The 14,258-nt window shown below is 35.3% G+C and overlaps 1 protein-coding gene across 1 annotated transcript in view; it reads right to left on the bottom strand.

The window, feature by feature from the left end:
• LOC108978038 (DNA-directed RNA polymerase, mitochondrial) overlaps nt 1-13,625 on the bottom strand; it is a gene marked incomplete at its 5' end in the record, with an annotated part of 51,819 nt that extends 38,194 nt beyond the window's left edge. Inside the window, 1 exon segment of the mRNA XM_018948120.1 lies at nt 13,485-13,625. Within this exon segment, the coding sequence (XP_018803665.1) occupies nt 13,485-13,625 (141 nt within the window).
• Nucleotides 13,626-14,258: the final 633 nt, after the last annotated feature.

Consider the following 14,258-nt stretch of genomic DNA (forward strand, 5'->3'; position numbering starts at 1 on the left):
TTTTTTTTTTATCTCTTTGTCTGTTAGTTTTAAATTCTGACAGTTTATAGTGTCAAAATCAGCTGCGTTTAAGTCGCACAGACAGATTTAGCGTGGATCAGTTTCAAATCATTCTGATGAAGTGATTTTGAACTGTCATTTTTGTATGGCGAAATCTTGATAAATTTTTAAGATTAGTGGGATAATCGGTTCAACAGCCGAAATCGTGTGATTAAGTGTCGGTATGAACATAGTATTAGAGTGTATATTTAAATATACATATAAAAAAAACGTGAAAAGATTTAGTGAAACATAGAGAAATAACATGTGTTCTTAGTGCAATTTTTTTAATTTTTAAACAAGAATATTTTAAAAAATTTGTTATTTTTATATCGTTTTTAGATACTCCTCCTCTGGAGAAGCTCCCCTATCCGCCTCCGGCAAAGTAATCGGAATCGTGCCATCTTTGCGTTTCCACGGAATCGCTTAATTTATGCAAATTATTAAAATAAATGCGTATGGAATATATAAATGATTTAGTCTTACTTTTTTATTTATTTTCGTCAGCTCTTTTTTTTATGCTGCGAAGGACCTACATATATAACCCGGCTCGAAGGACCTATGTAGGCACAATTCCGATTTCTTTGGCGCCGCGATTTGAAGGTACCGTTGGAAAGAGAACGTACCGTAGGTACCGCAAATGCTTAGTTTAGGAGATATTCGATCTTAAAGTTCAATAATTCTCAAAATTCGAACATTTCGAGAAGCTATTTCACCACATTTAACACACTTTCAAATTTTTCTCTTTAATTAGTTAAATTAAACTATAAACTTTTAAATAAATCCACATTTTACACTTTTAGCAGGTTTTATACCTAAGAAATCTTTATTTTAAAAATTACATTTTACACTCGTAGTGAACACCATATGTGTGCTCAAAATTACGACGAAATGGAGCGCTGCCATGCGATAATAAGGAAATTCGCTGATATTCCTTTTTTCCCAAAAATTCCCCTATCCATGCATATGAATATGTTTTTTGTTTAATTTAATAAACAAATAAGTAATATTATATAGTAATTTTATCGAATAATATTATGTATATTATCACCTAATATAAAAAACAACGTATTATCCAAAATAAATGGAAATCGCTGACAGATATAATAACCAAAATTTAACCATTTTTTAACGAAAACTCATATTTTGTTTCAATATGAGTGCATGATAATCAAAAAATTTTGCCACTTTATAACGAAAACTCAATAAATTTTTTTATTTTTAACGCAGAAAGGAATTCAGTCACCCCGGGTATTTTTTTAGAGCGCGGCCGAAGCCGCCAACGCAGAAACGAGTACTAAGCGAAAGTACTTCAGTCACCCGGGTAGTCGCTTGACCAGGGTTATTTTTTTTAGAGCCGAAAGGCCGAAGGCCGCCAACGCAGAAACAAGTACTATGCGAAAGTACTTCAGTCACCGGGGTTATTTTTTTAGAGTGCGGCCGAAGGCCTACATATTTGGTGTTTAAGATGTGGCAACGCTCGGTTTTCTCATAATTGTAAACAATCTAACCTTTGCAACGACGAGTGAGATAAGTGATTTTTAAATTAATTAAGTCAATGTTAGAGTGTATATTTAAATATACAGAGTGAAAAACGTCAATAAATTTAGTAAAAGACAGAGAAATACCATATGCTATTAGTGCAAATTGTTGAACTTTAAATCGTGAATATTTTTCAAAATATAAGTTATTTTTATAATATACTATTTCTAGATATTTCTCCTCTAGAGAAGCTCCCCTATCCGCACATACCCTATTTACACGGAAATTTGATTTTTTTACTCTTCCGCCAAAGTAATCGGAATCATGCCCCAATGTACAATACATTATATCAAAAAGGCACGTATTTTGTGAGTTTACTAGTTCTAGGCCAACTCAGCTTAACATTATGGTTAAGAACTCCAAATTATTTTAATTAAGTATCACACATCCTTTAACATAACCGGTTTAAGGTGAGATGGAAAGTCAAAATGGATATTAACACGTAATCCCGCCTATATTGAGGATGGGGATGACTGCGTTAACTTTTAGCAGTACTCATTTCCATTTCATCGTGGAAGGATATACGATCCAGCAAAGAGTCGAAATTATTACAATTGGCAATATTACGATTCTTTTGGCGGCGCGATTTGATGGTACGGATGGATGCTCATTATTTCACTTTTCGCACATTTTTCAATTAATATATATTTAATTACACTGTACATATTCAAATATATCAAAAATTTACACTAACTGTGTATTTTTTAAGAAAATAAATATACTTTAAAAACTATTTTGCACATTCAAACTTTCAAGAGATTTGTGTGTTTACATTTATGACAAATAGCAGTGTTGCCATTCTTTGTGTCCTGAAAATATAATAAAAAAAATTTTGTTTTTGATATTTAGATTAAATGATTCAAAATGAACTATTGTTTCAAATATTTGGTAAATGTTCAGTACACTTATGTTATGTTTACACTTAATACGTCTTTAGATGTTTTAAGAAATATTTTCTATCAATTACACACGTAATTATTGATGTTGTTTATTTTATCAATAAGAGAAATTTATTTTTATGTTATTTTTATAAAAATATAAAAAACTTTACAATAACTTCACTTCAACGAAAATGGCAAGGTTATGTTCGAAATTATGGCATCGTTGTTGCAAATTTGAATGACCACTTTTGATTCATGCACTTATCGATTTCGAATTATATTATTACATTCGAGACTCATCGAGAATTGGTAAAAATGAGAAATATCGAAAAAAAAATAACCCTGGCTGGTCCAAAACCCCGGTGTTCATAATTCTTGTGCGTCCAACATCTTCTTCTTTCTACAATAATAATGAATTATAAATTTTCCTATTATATATTTCTCATTTTTACCAATTCTCAGTCTCGAATATTGAGAATATCGATATTTTCATTTCTTTTTATTTTTCCAATTATTATTATTTTCCTATTATGTATTTCTTATTGTTACCAAATTTCTTTCAGACTCGAATATTGAGAATGTCGATATTTAAATTATTTTTTATTTTTCTATTATGTATCTCTCATTTTTATCAATTCTCGTTCAGTGTCGAATATCGAGAGTATCGGTATTTCGAAACCGATCACTGCTTGTATCACTAGTGCGCTATTGAATTTCGAACAGTGATGCCAGCTATAGCGTAAATATCGTACAATATCGTAATTTTTTTTTTATTGCAAAAAAACATAAAAAGAGACAACGCGTCATATATATTCGTAAATTGCAATTAAAAACACGACATTTCTCGTGAAAATTGGTGCATGTTTTCGGAAAAGCCACTCTCCTGAACATTTATCAAATATTTATATGGATTAAATAGAAAAAGCTTATTATAGAATGCAAAGTTTTTCAGTACATCTCTCCTTGACTACGAATATCCCTGTGTTGGATCGACCAGGATTATTTTCTTTTTGAAGAGCGCCCGAAGGTCGACAATGCAGAAAGTAGTTCGACACAAAAGAACTATGAACACCCCTGTGATTTTTTGATAATTTTTTCAAAACACAATATGTGGCAACACTGATATTTGTCATGTTATGTAATTAAGAATAAAATTAGAGTGAATTGCAGCATATAAAATTGTGGAACTTTAAATACAAATATCTCGTAAACTATAAGTCTGATTTTTTTTAATTTTTTAATCCAGAGATCATCCTCTTTCAGATTATACCCTAAAATCGCGGCGCCAAAAGAATTAAAAATTGACTACCGAAATTCGGAGTCAGTGCCTCAATTTTAAGAGCGTTTCATCCAATTTGTGGTCGTCATAGTCGTCCTGTTAAATCAACAATTGAGCGTCTAGTGGAAAAATTTGAATCCACAGTAACAGTACAAAATTGAGAAAGACCCAAATCAATTTCTCACACGTCGTTCCCAAACTTCGGGCATCTCTGCGATGTCAATGTGGCGAATTTTGCGAAAAGATATTAGCCCACATTTTTACAAGATCAAATTGACGCAAGAACTGAAACCGCTTGACCACCGGAATGGCCGTATGTTCGTGAACTTGAAAATAATCCGGATTTTCATCCAAAAGTCATCTTCAGCGATGAGGCATATTTTTGGCCGAATGGTTTCGTCAATAAGCAAAATATGCGTTATTGGTCAAATACTTTTGGCCCGAATTGGATGATATGGACTTGAGCAATATGTGGTTCCAACAGGACGGCGCCACAAGCCACACAGCGAATGTTATAATCGACTTATTGAAAATCAAATTTGGCCAGTCAATTGGCCGCCTCGGTGTTTACTTTCATAAGAATAAAGAATTTCATACCCAACCCGTTTTTGTTTTATTAAAAAAACAACCTTTGTTGCGCTCTTATTGAAAAACTCTTTATAGCTAATATTCTACGTTTATATTACTATGCTAAAACATCTAGCACATTAACCCATATAAACGGTTTGAATTAGACCGGAACTGTGAAATTAGTACATTAAATATATGAGATCCCGAATAACTGATATTATTAATTTTTGGTACAACATGTTATTACCAGAAAAGGATTGTTTCTGAATTTCATTAACAGCGGGATTCTGTAACCAGTCTCTAGTCTCTGTTTGAGGCATGTTGCGGTAAAATCTCAATTTGYGACTAGTTACTATTCACTAAACAGTCTCTAGCTTTAGTCTCAAAATATGGATTCAAATTTGAGACCTTATAGTTAGCAGATCACAAAACTAAAAAGAACTCTGGTCTGCCATTGAATATAGTGAATAAAGATCATTATACATATTAATCGATTGCCGTGTTTTTATATATTGTAAGCAACTCAAACACGAAACGTTTAAAAGTAAATCAATTTTACATACATTTCGTTAATATTATGAAACAAAGTCAACATATATTTTTATTGGTAATTACGTTTTTTGACTATGTTATAGAAAATGTAATATTTGTTATCGACATATTTATTTTCATACAAGTGTAAAAACATCTCTGGATAATGAAATGTAATAGATTTTGTGACTGTCACTTACAGAAATCGTCTCAAGTCTCAAAAATTATCTCTAACTTAAAATCTCAAATTTAGAGACTTGAGACTGTATCACAGTACAGAATCGCACGGTTAATATATTCTCTAATCACTTCCGTTGGAGATTTCAAAAATAGCGGACATAATAAAACCACATCTTTTAATTTTTATTACAAGAAAACATTGTAGTGTCGTATAAAAGTCTTGTTTTAAATATTTTTAATTTAATGGAGATAATGGACGCATTACTTTATTTGTTTTGTTTGTTTACATTTTTTTTTTTTTTTTTTTTTTTTTTTTTTTTTTTTTCAAAATGGTTTTTTTTTTTTTTTTTTTGCTTTAATTTATATGTTTGATTTTGTCTAATACCGAAATTCTGTAAGCAGTCTAAAGTCAATATTTGAGAAATTGTTACGTAAAGTCTCGTATTGTCTCAAATTTGTCACCTGATAGTTAGCAAATCACAAAGATAAAATAACTAAAAATAACTCTTGTTTGCCATTTTGAACATACTGATACTCGCACTTCACTTAACTTGGATCATCATAGATATTAATCGATGCATATAGATGTAAATCAATAAACTATTCTGAAACAAACTATGCTTTTTGACTGTGATATAGAAAATTTAATATTTGTTATCGACATATTTATTTTCTTTGAAGTTTATACAATGGGCGACAAAAGTCTACGTACGACCAATATTTTTGATGTATTGCTGAATGTAAAAATAGTATGGAAAAAATAGTGATGCGGTATTGTTTTAATTACATTTTTATTGGGAAATTATAAAAGAAAAAGTGTACTCCAATACAAACATAACAAACTGTTCACAAGAAACTAAAAAAAAACCATTGACAAAAGTCTACGTATGTAGAAAACTACAAAGTAACGGGAAAGTACCGTTTATTTTTATTTTGCGTTTATGCTTTATAATAAGCTTCATGTTAAGCACATTTCGATATAATCGCGTATAGTTTACACAACGTATAGTTGTCACAATAGGTCCTCGGAAAGAAATTTCAACAGATGTGCGAAACCTGGTGGTAAAATACAAAAAGGAGAATAAATCATTTGGTGAAATATCAAAACTGCTTCAAATCATATATGACAACTTTATAAAAAAATAAAAGTGTTGAAAATAAACCACGAACCGGTCGACCGAAAAAGCTTAGTAGGAGAGTTTTCTCTTTTATTTTAAAAGACGTTGATAAGAATCTAAAAATTCATGCCACTAAGTTAGCCACGGAATTAACAGTACGATCGGATAAAATTGTACATTCCAGAACAGTTCAAAGGGCTTTAAATGACAATGGATTGCATAGCAGAACTCCACGCAGAAAATCCCTTATCAGTGAAAAGAACCGAAAGCTTCGTTTGCAATAAGCCCACAAGTATAAAGATAAAGATCTTGATTTCTGGAAACAAGTTTTATTCACARACGAATCCAAGTACAACATTTTTGGCTGCTTTACTATGCCCCACGTCAATTAAATACACCACCACAAAGCCCAGATTTAAATATTATTGAGCATGTTTAGGAGATTTTGGAACGTATGGTGAGAAAAAATGTCATTACCAGTGCGCAAACACTAAGAGAGAAACTACAGGAAGAATGGCAACATATAACACCCGTTGAGATTGAAAATTTAGTTTCTTCAATGCCTAGACGCTTACAAGCAGTTATAGATGTCCATGGTGGGCCAACAAAGTACTAATTTTTAAGATTTAGTGCCTTATTGAAATGTTTTTTATTAAAATGCTAGCCGTACGTAAACTTTTGTCAATGTTTTTTTTTTTTCCTTTTTTTGTGAACAGTTTGTATTGGAGTATTTTGTGTTATAATTTCCTAATAAAAATGTATTAAAACAAATCTGCATCATTACTTTTTCCATACTATTTTTACATTCAGCAATACATCATCGTCGTACGGAGACTTTTGTTGCCCACTGTATACTTTTCTAAATAACGTAATGTAGCAACTGATTATACTTGTTCGTTTTCAGTTGAGAGATTATGTGTGACTGTTACGTACTGGTACCATATATACGGGATAAAGGAAATATTCATCCAATTCAAACCAATTTTTGACACACATACATACTATTATCAGACAATAATTTTCTTATATTATATATCTTACAAAGTCAACTATAGGTATTGGCATACACATATTCAGTACCTAGGGCCTTGAAGAGTTTGGGTTCAACTTGGACAATTTTTGTTATAAGGTGGCATAATTCAAAGGCACAACTTGTTTTTTCTCGTTATACCCGTATTAATAGTATTTTGATTTGTACAAGAGAAAATGAAATAATCAAAACGAATTTAGAATTGTATTAGATGGGTAATACGGGTCCGATTCTGTGACATAGGAATGTTAAAATAATGTCATGAACCTAGTTTGGTTGAAATCGGTCGAGAAGGTCCTGATAGTATTTAGTTACTGCTTTAGAAAAATATTTGCAATTACTGTTAAATATGTCAGACCAAAACCCATGTTAAATCCCAAGCAATTATACTTAAAAATACAATTGCACCCCTGTGCCAGCTGTCATACTACATATAAATATATTTCGCCGAAAAATTGTGGAGTAAGGTAAGTTTTAAATAATGTTTGTAATTTTTACTAAGTTATAAAGATTTATTACAATTTTTAATAAAAATGAGTGGGGAAGGTGCACCACCGGCTAAAAAGGAAAGGCAGCACCCCAATAAGAAGTAGAAGGAGAGTGATTAGATAAGATAACTGTAAGATATTCATCGTTTCCAATAGCTATCGAGGTCTAAAAAAAAATCAAATGTTTGATTTTTAAACAAGTAAAGAGAGAAGGATGGAGTCATATGTAGAAGTTCACGAAAGTAAGGAAAGTGATTGTCATTCACTTGGGAGTGGCCAGAAATGATTATTGTACATAATGGCTCAAGCAACTCACCATTTCCGGTCCAAGACCAAGAATCATCTGGGAATCCAAATGTAAGCGATGGCAACTCTGTTACCCAACAAGTGTCAGATAAAACGAAACAAGTGGTGGCAACCAAAAAAGCACAGTCAAAAAGCAACCATCAGCGAGTGAACAACGTAAAGTAACGAGTACGCAATATTTGAGAACGTTTTTTAAATTTGTATAAAGTGTCATATTTTACACGGTTTACGGTGTTTTACAGTTCAGAAGTGGGATGATAAACCCCTACACGTCTACATACATATGTAAGTACATGTGCGTTGGTGAAAAGCTACAGGTACCTGCAGATATATATATGTATAAACGATACATAAAAACAATACGATGGTGAAAATTAGTGATTTGAAGGAGAAACAACTAAAGAGGTTGCTACGGGAAAGACAATTAGCGACGATTGGCACTCCAGAAAAGTTGTTGCAACGTCTTAGCGCATATGAACGGCGGCGCAGGCGTTCGAAGTCACGCCACTGACGCTATTTCAACGAACGACGGCAGCACGGTGGCAATTAACAACAACGTTACAACACGCATTCAAAGCAACGGGAATATTTTAACGAACGGGAACACGTGCGACACGCGTCAGTAAAAGAAATTGCAAATACCTTGCCGGAATTTGATCCAACGAATAACGCAAGCATTACAGTAGAGTAATTTATTGACAGAGTCGACCGAGTAGTTGAAGCATATAGATGGGACGAGAAATTTTTATTGTTGGCTATTTATACACGACTAAGAGGAGTTGCACGTATGTGGTTAGATGAATCACCCACATTGCACACAACTTGGGGAAAATTTTGCTAATGCAAAAGAAATCGTAAAAGAATACAAGTAAAAGACATTTGCGGAGGGGTGTGTAAGGTACACTAGGAGGCTATCACAGTAGACATCACCATCGACGGAATCAACATCGAGACGCAAGCATACATCGCTGATGACGAGTTACTAGAACAAGACGTTTTAATAGGTCAAGATGTTATCATCAATGCAAACATTACGCTGAAAGTTGTAAATGGTTGCACAATATTCGGAAGCAGACGAGCAGTACAGGCGAACGGCTACATGAAGCAAAACGTTTCCGATACTTTTCGTCACTCGATTTGAATAGTGGGTACTATCAGATCGAAATGGTACCCGATAGTCCGAAATACACTGCTTTTATCACAACGGACGGTCTATATGAGTTCAAACGCATGCCGTTTGGTCTAAAGAATGCACCAGCTGTGTTTAATAGACTCATGGCAGAAATCCAAATATGACTGGAGACGGGCGACATGCTGCATTATATGGATGACGTGGTAATTGGCAACAATTCTTTCGACGAAATGTATGCAAATCTTTCTCATATACTCCAAGTACTACGCACCTGTGGATTCACATTGAACGTTAAAAAAATGTGAGCTGTTCACGCAAACAATAACATTTTTGTGACATCAGCTAACTCCTGAAGGCATCAGTCCGGGCATCGTCAAAACCAACGCTATCATAAGTTTTACACAGCCGAGAAATGTCACTGTAGTACGCAAATTCTTAGGTCTCATTGGCTACTCTCGAAAATTCGTCGTTGGTTATTCCATTATTTCTGAGCCGTTACGCAAATTGCTACGCAACGACACCGCATTCGCATGGGGACAACAGCAAGAGTCAGCATTCAACGAACTTAAAACCACATTATCATCGAAACCAAGCATGGTCAACTACCACATCGAAGCGGAACACGAACTACATACAGACGCAAGCTCTATCGGCCTTCCAAGCGTTTTGTTGCAAGTCGAGAATGGACAATTGCACCCGATCTCATACTTTAGTCGCTCTACTACAGATAACGAAAAATGTTTCCATAGATATGAACTTGAAGCATTAACGATTGCGGAATCATTGGAAAGATTCAAATACTACGTCTACGGAAAAAAGATTAAAGTTATCACCGATTGCAACGCTTTACGCATTGCCCGATGGCGGTTGAGAATGCAAGAATTCGACATTGAAATTCAAAATCGACCAGTAGCTCGTATGGCCCATGTCGATGAGTTGGGCCGTGCACATTATGAAGAGGCACACGAAGTAGATACCGCTGATCTCAAAATTTCCAGATGATTATCGACAAGGTAGATTGGTTGTTTAGTGTTCAGCTACAAGACGAGAAAATAAGAAACATCGTTAACAAAATAAAGAATGAGGTGAAACCAGAATATCCCGACTACGGTGTTGAACGGAGACGCTTAAATCGAACAAACGACAACAAACTACTATGGGTTGATCCGAAGCAGCTAAGGTTCCAAATACTCCACGATAAGACAGGCCATAAGGGCGTTGACAAAACAGTAAAGCGAGTTCCTAATCTCTTCAGGTTTCCTCGAWTGCGCAATTATGTAAAGAACTACATCARCTCATGCGTGGGTTGTGCTTTAAATAAAACAACTGGCGAAAGACGTGAGGGTCGATATCAGTACGACAACGTTAAACCAATACCGTTTACGCCAATACACATTGATCATTCCCAAAAAGTCCAAAACGCAACGAGCATGTGTTGGTAATTTTAAACTCATTTACCAAATTCACAATCTTACAAGCAACAAACCATGTAATTCCGGTATCACGAGCTATCTGGGAATGCCAAAACGTATCATATCCCGACCGAGGAACGGCCTCACTTCAAAAGCGTTAAAAATTCTCAACGTAGTGCGTACGCCACGTGCTAACGGACACGCTGAACGAGCTAACCGCGTCATCATATCCATGCTATTAACTTCTACTGATGACGAAATTCGTCAAATACAATGGATCATTAATACCATCCCGAATAAAACCACAGGTAGTACACCATTCCGACTCCTTAATGGTGCGTGCCACGAGACATCCTGAAGAATCAACTTATCTAGGCACTCCAAGATGATGATGGTGACCTGATAAACGACACCGACCAACAGCAACTACGAGTCGACACCGCTCAACGAATAAACGACGTAAGAGCACAAGCCAAGAAGCTATACGACGCAAAGCATAATCAACCGAAGACGTACAACGAAGGTGATCTCGTATTCACTACAAATGAAMCAATAAGCTCCGGTACATCACGTAAATTAGAACCAYGATTCAGAGGWCCATTCAGCAACACCAAAGTCCCGCCAAATGATCGTTATGTAATTGAAGACTTACCTTATGCCGAACGAGCGCAACGTCACTACAAAGCCGTATTTGCTTCAGATCAACTGAAAACTTGGTGCATGTTACCACCAGATGATCCAGACGACAAAGATGAGAGCACCATGGGCGAGGGCGTCACATTGGGTCAGGAAAGCCGACTGTAAGCGATGGCAACTCTGTTGCCCAACAAGTGTTAAATAAAACGAAGCAAGTGGCAGTAACCAAAAGGGCACAGTCAAAAAGCAACCATCAGCGAGTGAACAACGTAAAATAACGAGTACGCAATATTTGAGAACGTTTTATAACTTTGTATAAAGTGTCATATTTTCATATATTTAAATAAAGTTCGATATTTTAAATTGTATGACTGTCAATTATAACGAGTGGACGCGAGTACGGTGTTTCACACAAAGAACATCCCTTTGAAGGCAAACTAAGGTGAGAAGGCGAAACATTCTTTCTACAGGGATGTGCTCTGGATTTGGGACCCGCCACGTAAACAAACGCCAGCAATGAAAACGAACAAACAGCCTCGGAAGAGAAACCCCCCTTTGATTACATGGCGAACGAAATAAGGGTTACGATTTGGGGGCATGCACCTGCAATGTCCGGTCTCTTAATGGGGAAGGTGCCGCTGCCCAGCTGGTTGATGTCCCCGTGAAAATAAAGGCTGATATCACCATCCAAGAAATGAGGAGAGAGGAGAGTAGGTCCTTGTGGAATTTACTACAGTGGCCATATAATGGAGCGCAAGTTCGGTGTGGGAGAAGCCGAAATGCGTGAGTATGAAAAGCTTGGCAAGCCGGCCGAAAGGGGTAATGCTCGAAAATTCTACGAAAATAGGTGATCCCGTCACTGATGTCCAGAGCACACTAAAATTATGGAGGGAACACTTCTCCCACCTGCTGAATGGCAGTGAAAGTATAACGACAGGAGAAGATGAACCCTTTTCCTTAATCGATGACGATGGAGCAGACGTCCCATTGCCCAACTATGAAAAAGTTCGAATAGAAATTGCCCGCCTTAAGAACAACAAAGCGGCGGAACAGATGGATTGCCTTGCGAGCTTTTCAAACACGGCGGCGAAGAAGTTATAAGGCTCATGCATCAGTTTCTTTGTAGAATATGGTCAAACAAAAACATGCCCAACGATTTGAATTTATGTATGCTCTGTCCAATTCACAAATGGGAGACCTCACAATCTACGCCAACCGTGGGATAAGCCACCTCATTGTGTAAACGATTATAGCGCACCGTAAACAAACTGGTTGGATCTTACCAGTGTAGCTTTAGACCTGACAAATCAACAACCGACCAAATGTTCTTGAAAAGAGAATCGACACTCATCACCTTTTCGTCGATTTCCAAGCTGCCTTTGACGAAATTTCTGCCTTATGCCGCGATTTCTTAAGCAAAACTAATACGGCTGTGTAAGCTGACGTTGAGCAACACCCAACTCTCCGTGAGGATCCGTTCGATACCAAACGAGGTTTCAGACAAGGCCACTCTCTTTCGTGTGTCTTCTTTAACCTACTTCTGGAGATAATAACTTGACCGGCAGAACTCGAGAAGATATCATCTCCTATAAGAGTGTACAGCTGCTGGCGTATGCTGATGTTGATATCATTGGCCTTAACAACCGCACCGTTAGTTCTGTTTTCTCCAGAATGGAAAATTCAGCGAAGCAAATGGGTCTGGTAGTGGACGAAGACAAGACGACATTTAATTTTGATTTTGATTTCAAAGATAATTTCATCTATTGGAACCAGTATAAACAACAACAACAATGTGCGCCTCGAAATTCAACGCGGGATATCTCTTGCCAACAGTTGCTACTTCGGACTGAGTAGGCAATTAAGAAGTAAAGTCTCTCTTGATGAACAAAAAGAAACGACTGCCGCGCTGAGGTTAACTCGGTTATAACTGCGTAAACGGTTTCTACGCTATTAAAGAAGAAGAAAGATACAATTACCATTCACAAATTGTAGTATATTAAAAGCGCCTTTTTCAAACATCTAAATAACAAGTTTTTGATAACAAATTGACCGAACCAGCTGGGCATATTTCAGTACATTCAGCAATGGGTGCTCTCGTGCTCGTTCTTATCGTGCTCGAATTTGGTTATTTTGGATTGAATGGTTTGAGACGACTAGTGCATTAAACCTACATAAATATGTGCGACATGTTGCAAGCGAATAATAAAGATAGACCTTTCACATCCTTATTGAGAAATGCTACTGATATATAGTAGTCAATCTATATGTCGTCAATCTCCTCCAATTTTAACATATAAACGTTATTTCATAAAATGCTTATATATTTACACAATTACTCACCTTCAAGAAGCTCTACATATTTGGAATAACGAGGTTTTACTATACGTTTTTTCTTTTTCCTATGTACTTCATTTACAGTTGTAGATTGAGAACGAACTCCTGCATTGACAAGCAATTTTTGTCTCTTATTTACGCTAATATCTGAAATAATAAAATTTTTTAAATAAATAATTAAGTGTTTAATGCACTTGTAGAGATTTAGAATAAATATCGCCCAATTCAAGGTTAATATATACTATATAACACTACATACTTATACTCTTATAGTGTATCTCCCACTGGAGCCCAAACCCTTAAATATTACAATTTTGAGAAATTTTCGATTTTAATGAACTTAACTCTTATGCTGTGTACTTTTTATCCGTTAGCGGAAGATTAATCAACTTTTGTCGCCCTAAACTCTTATGTTGTATTTTCTATCAATAAAACTCAGTCTAAAATTATTACAGTAAATAGTTATTGTAATATGAAAAATGTGCAGTTTGTCCTCGTGGATATATAATATACTATTTTAATAATTACTAATATTTAGTTTTACTTTTTCGAAATATGAACTTTTCCAAAGGGCTTTCGAATTTGAAAAAAAAACACGGAAATAAACATAAATTTGCAATGATTTTTTCTGCTTTGGCTACATTTTTTAACATACTAACTATAAAAATCTCACAATTTCAAACGTAGATGAAAATTGCGTACATATGTACTTCGTGACACCGAGACAAAGTTAACCAATAGTTAACTTTTTTAGAGCGGTACCTTGACGCTCAAGATCGG

This window comes from Bactrocera latifrons, unplaced genomic scaffold, assembly GCF_001853355.1.
Source record: "Bactrocera latifrons isolate USDA-ARS-PBARC rearing strain unplaced genomic scaffold, ASM185335v1 scaffold_990, whole genome shotgun sequence".
NCBI classification, from domain to species: Eukaryota; Metazoa; Arthropoda; class Insecta; order Diptera; family Tephritidae; genus Bactrocera; species Bactrocera latifrons.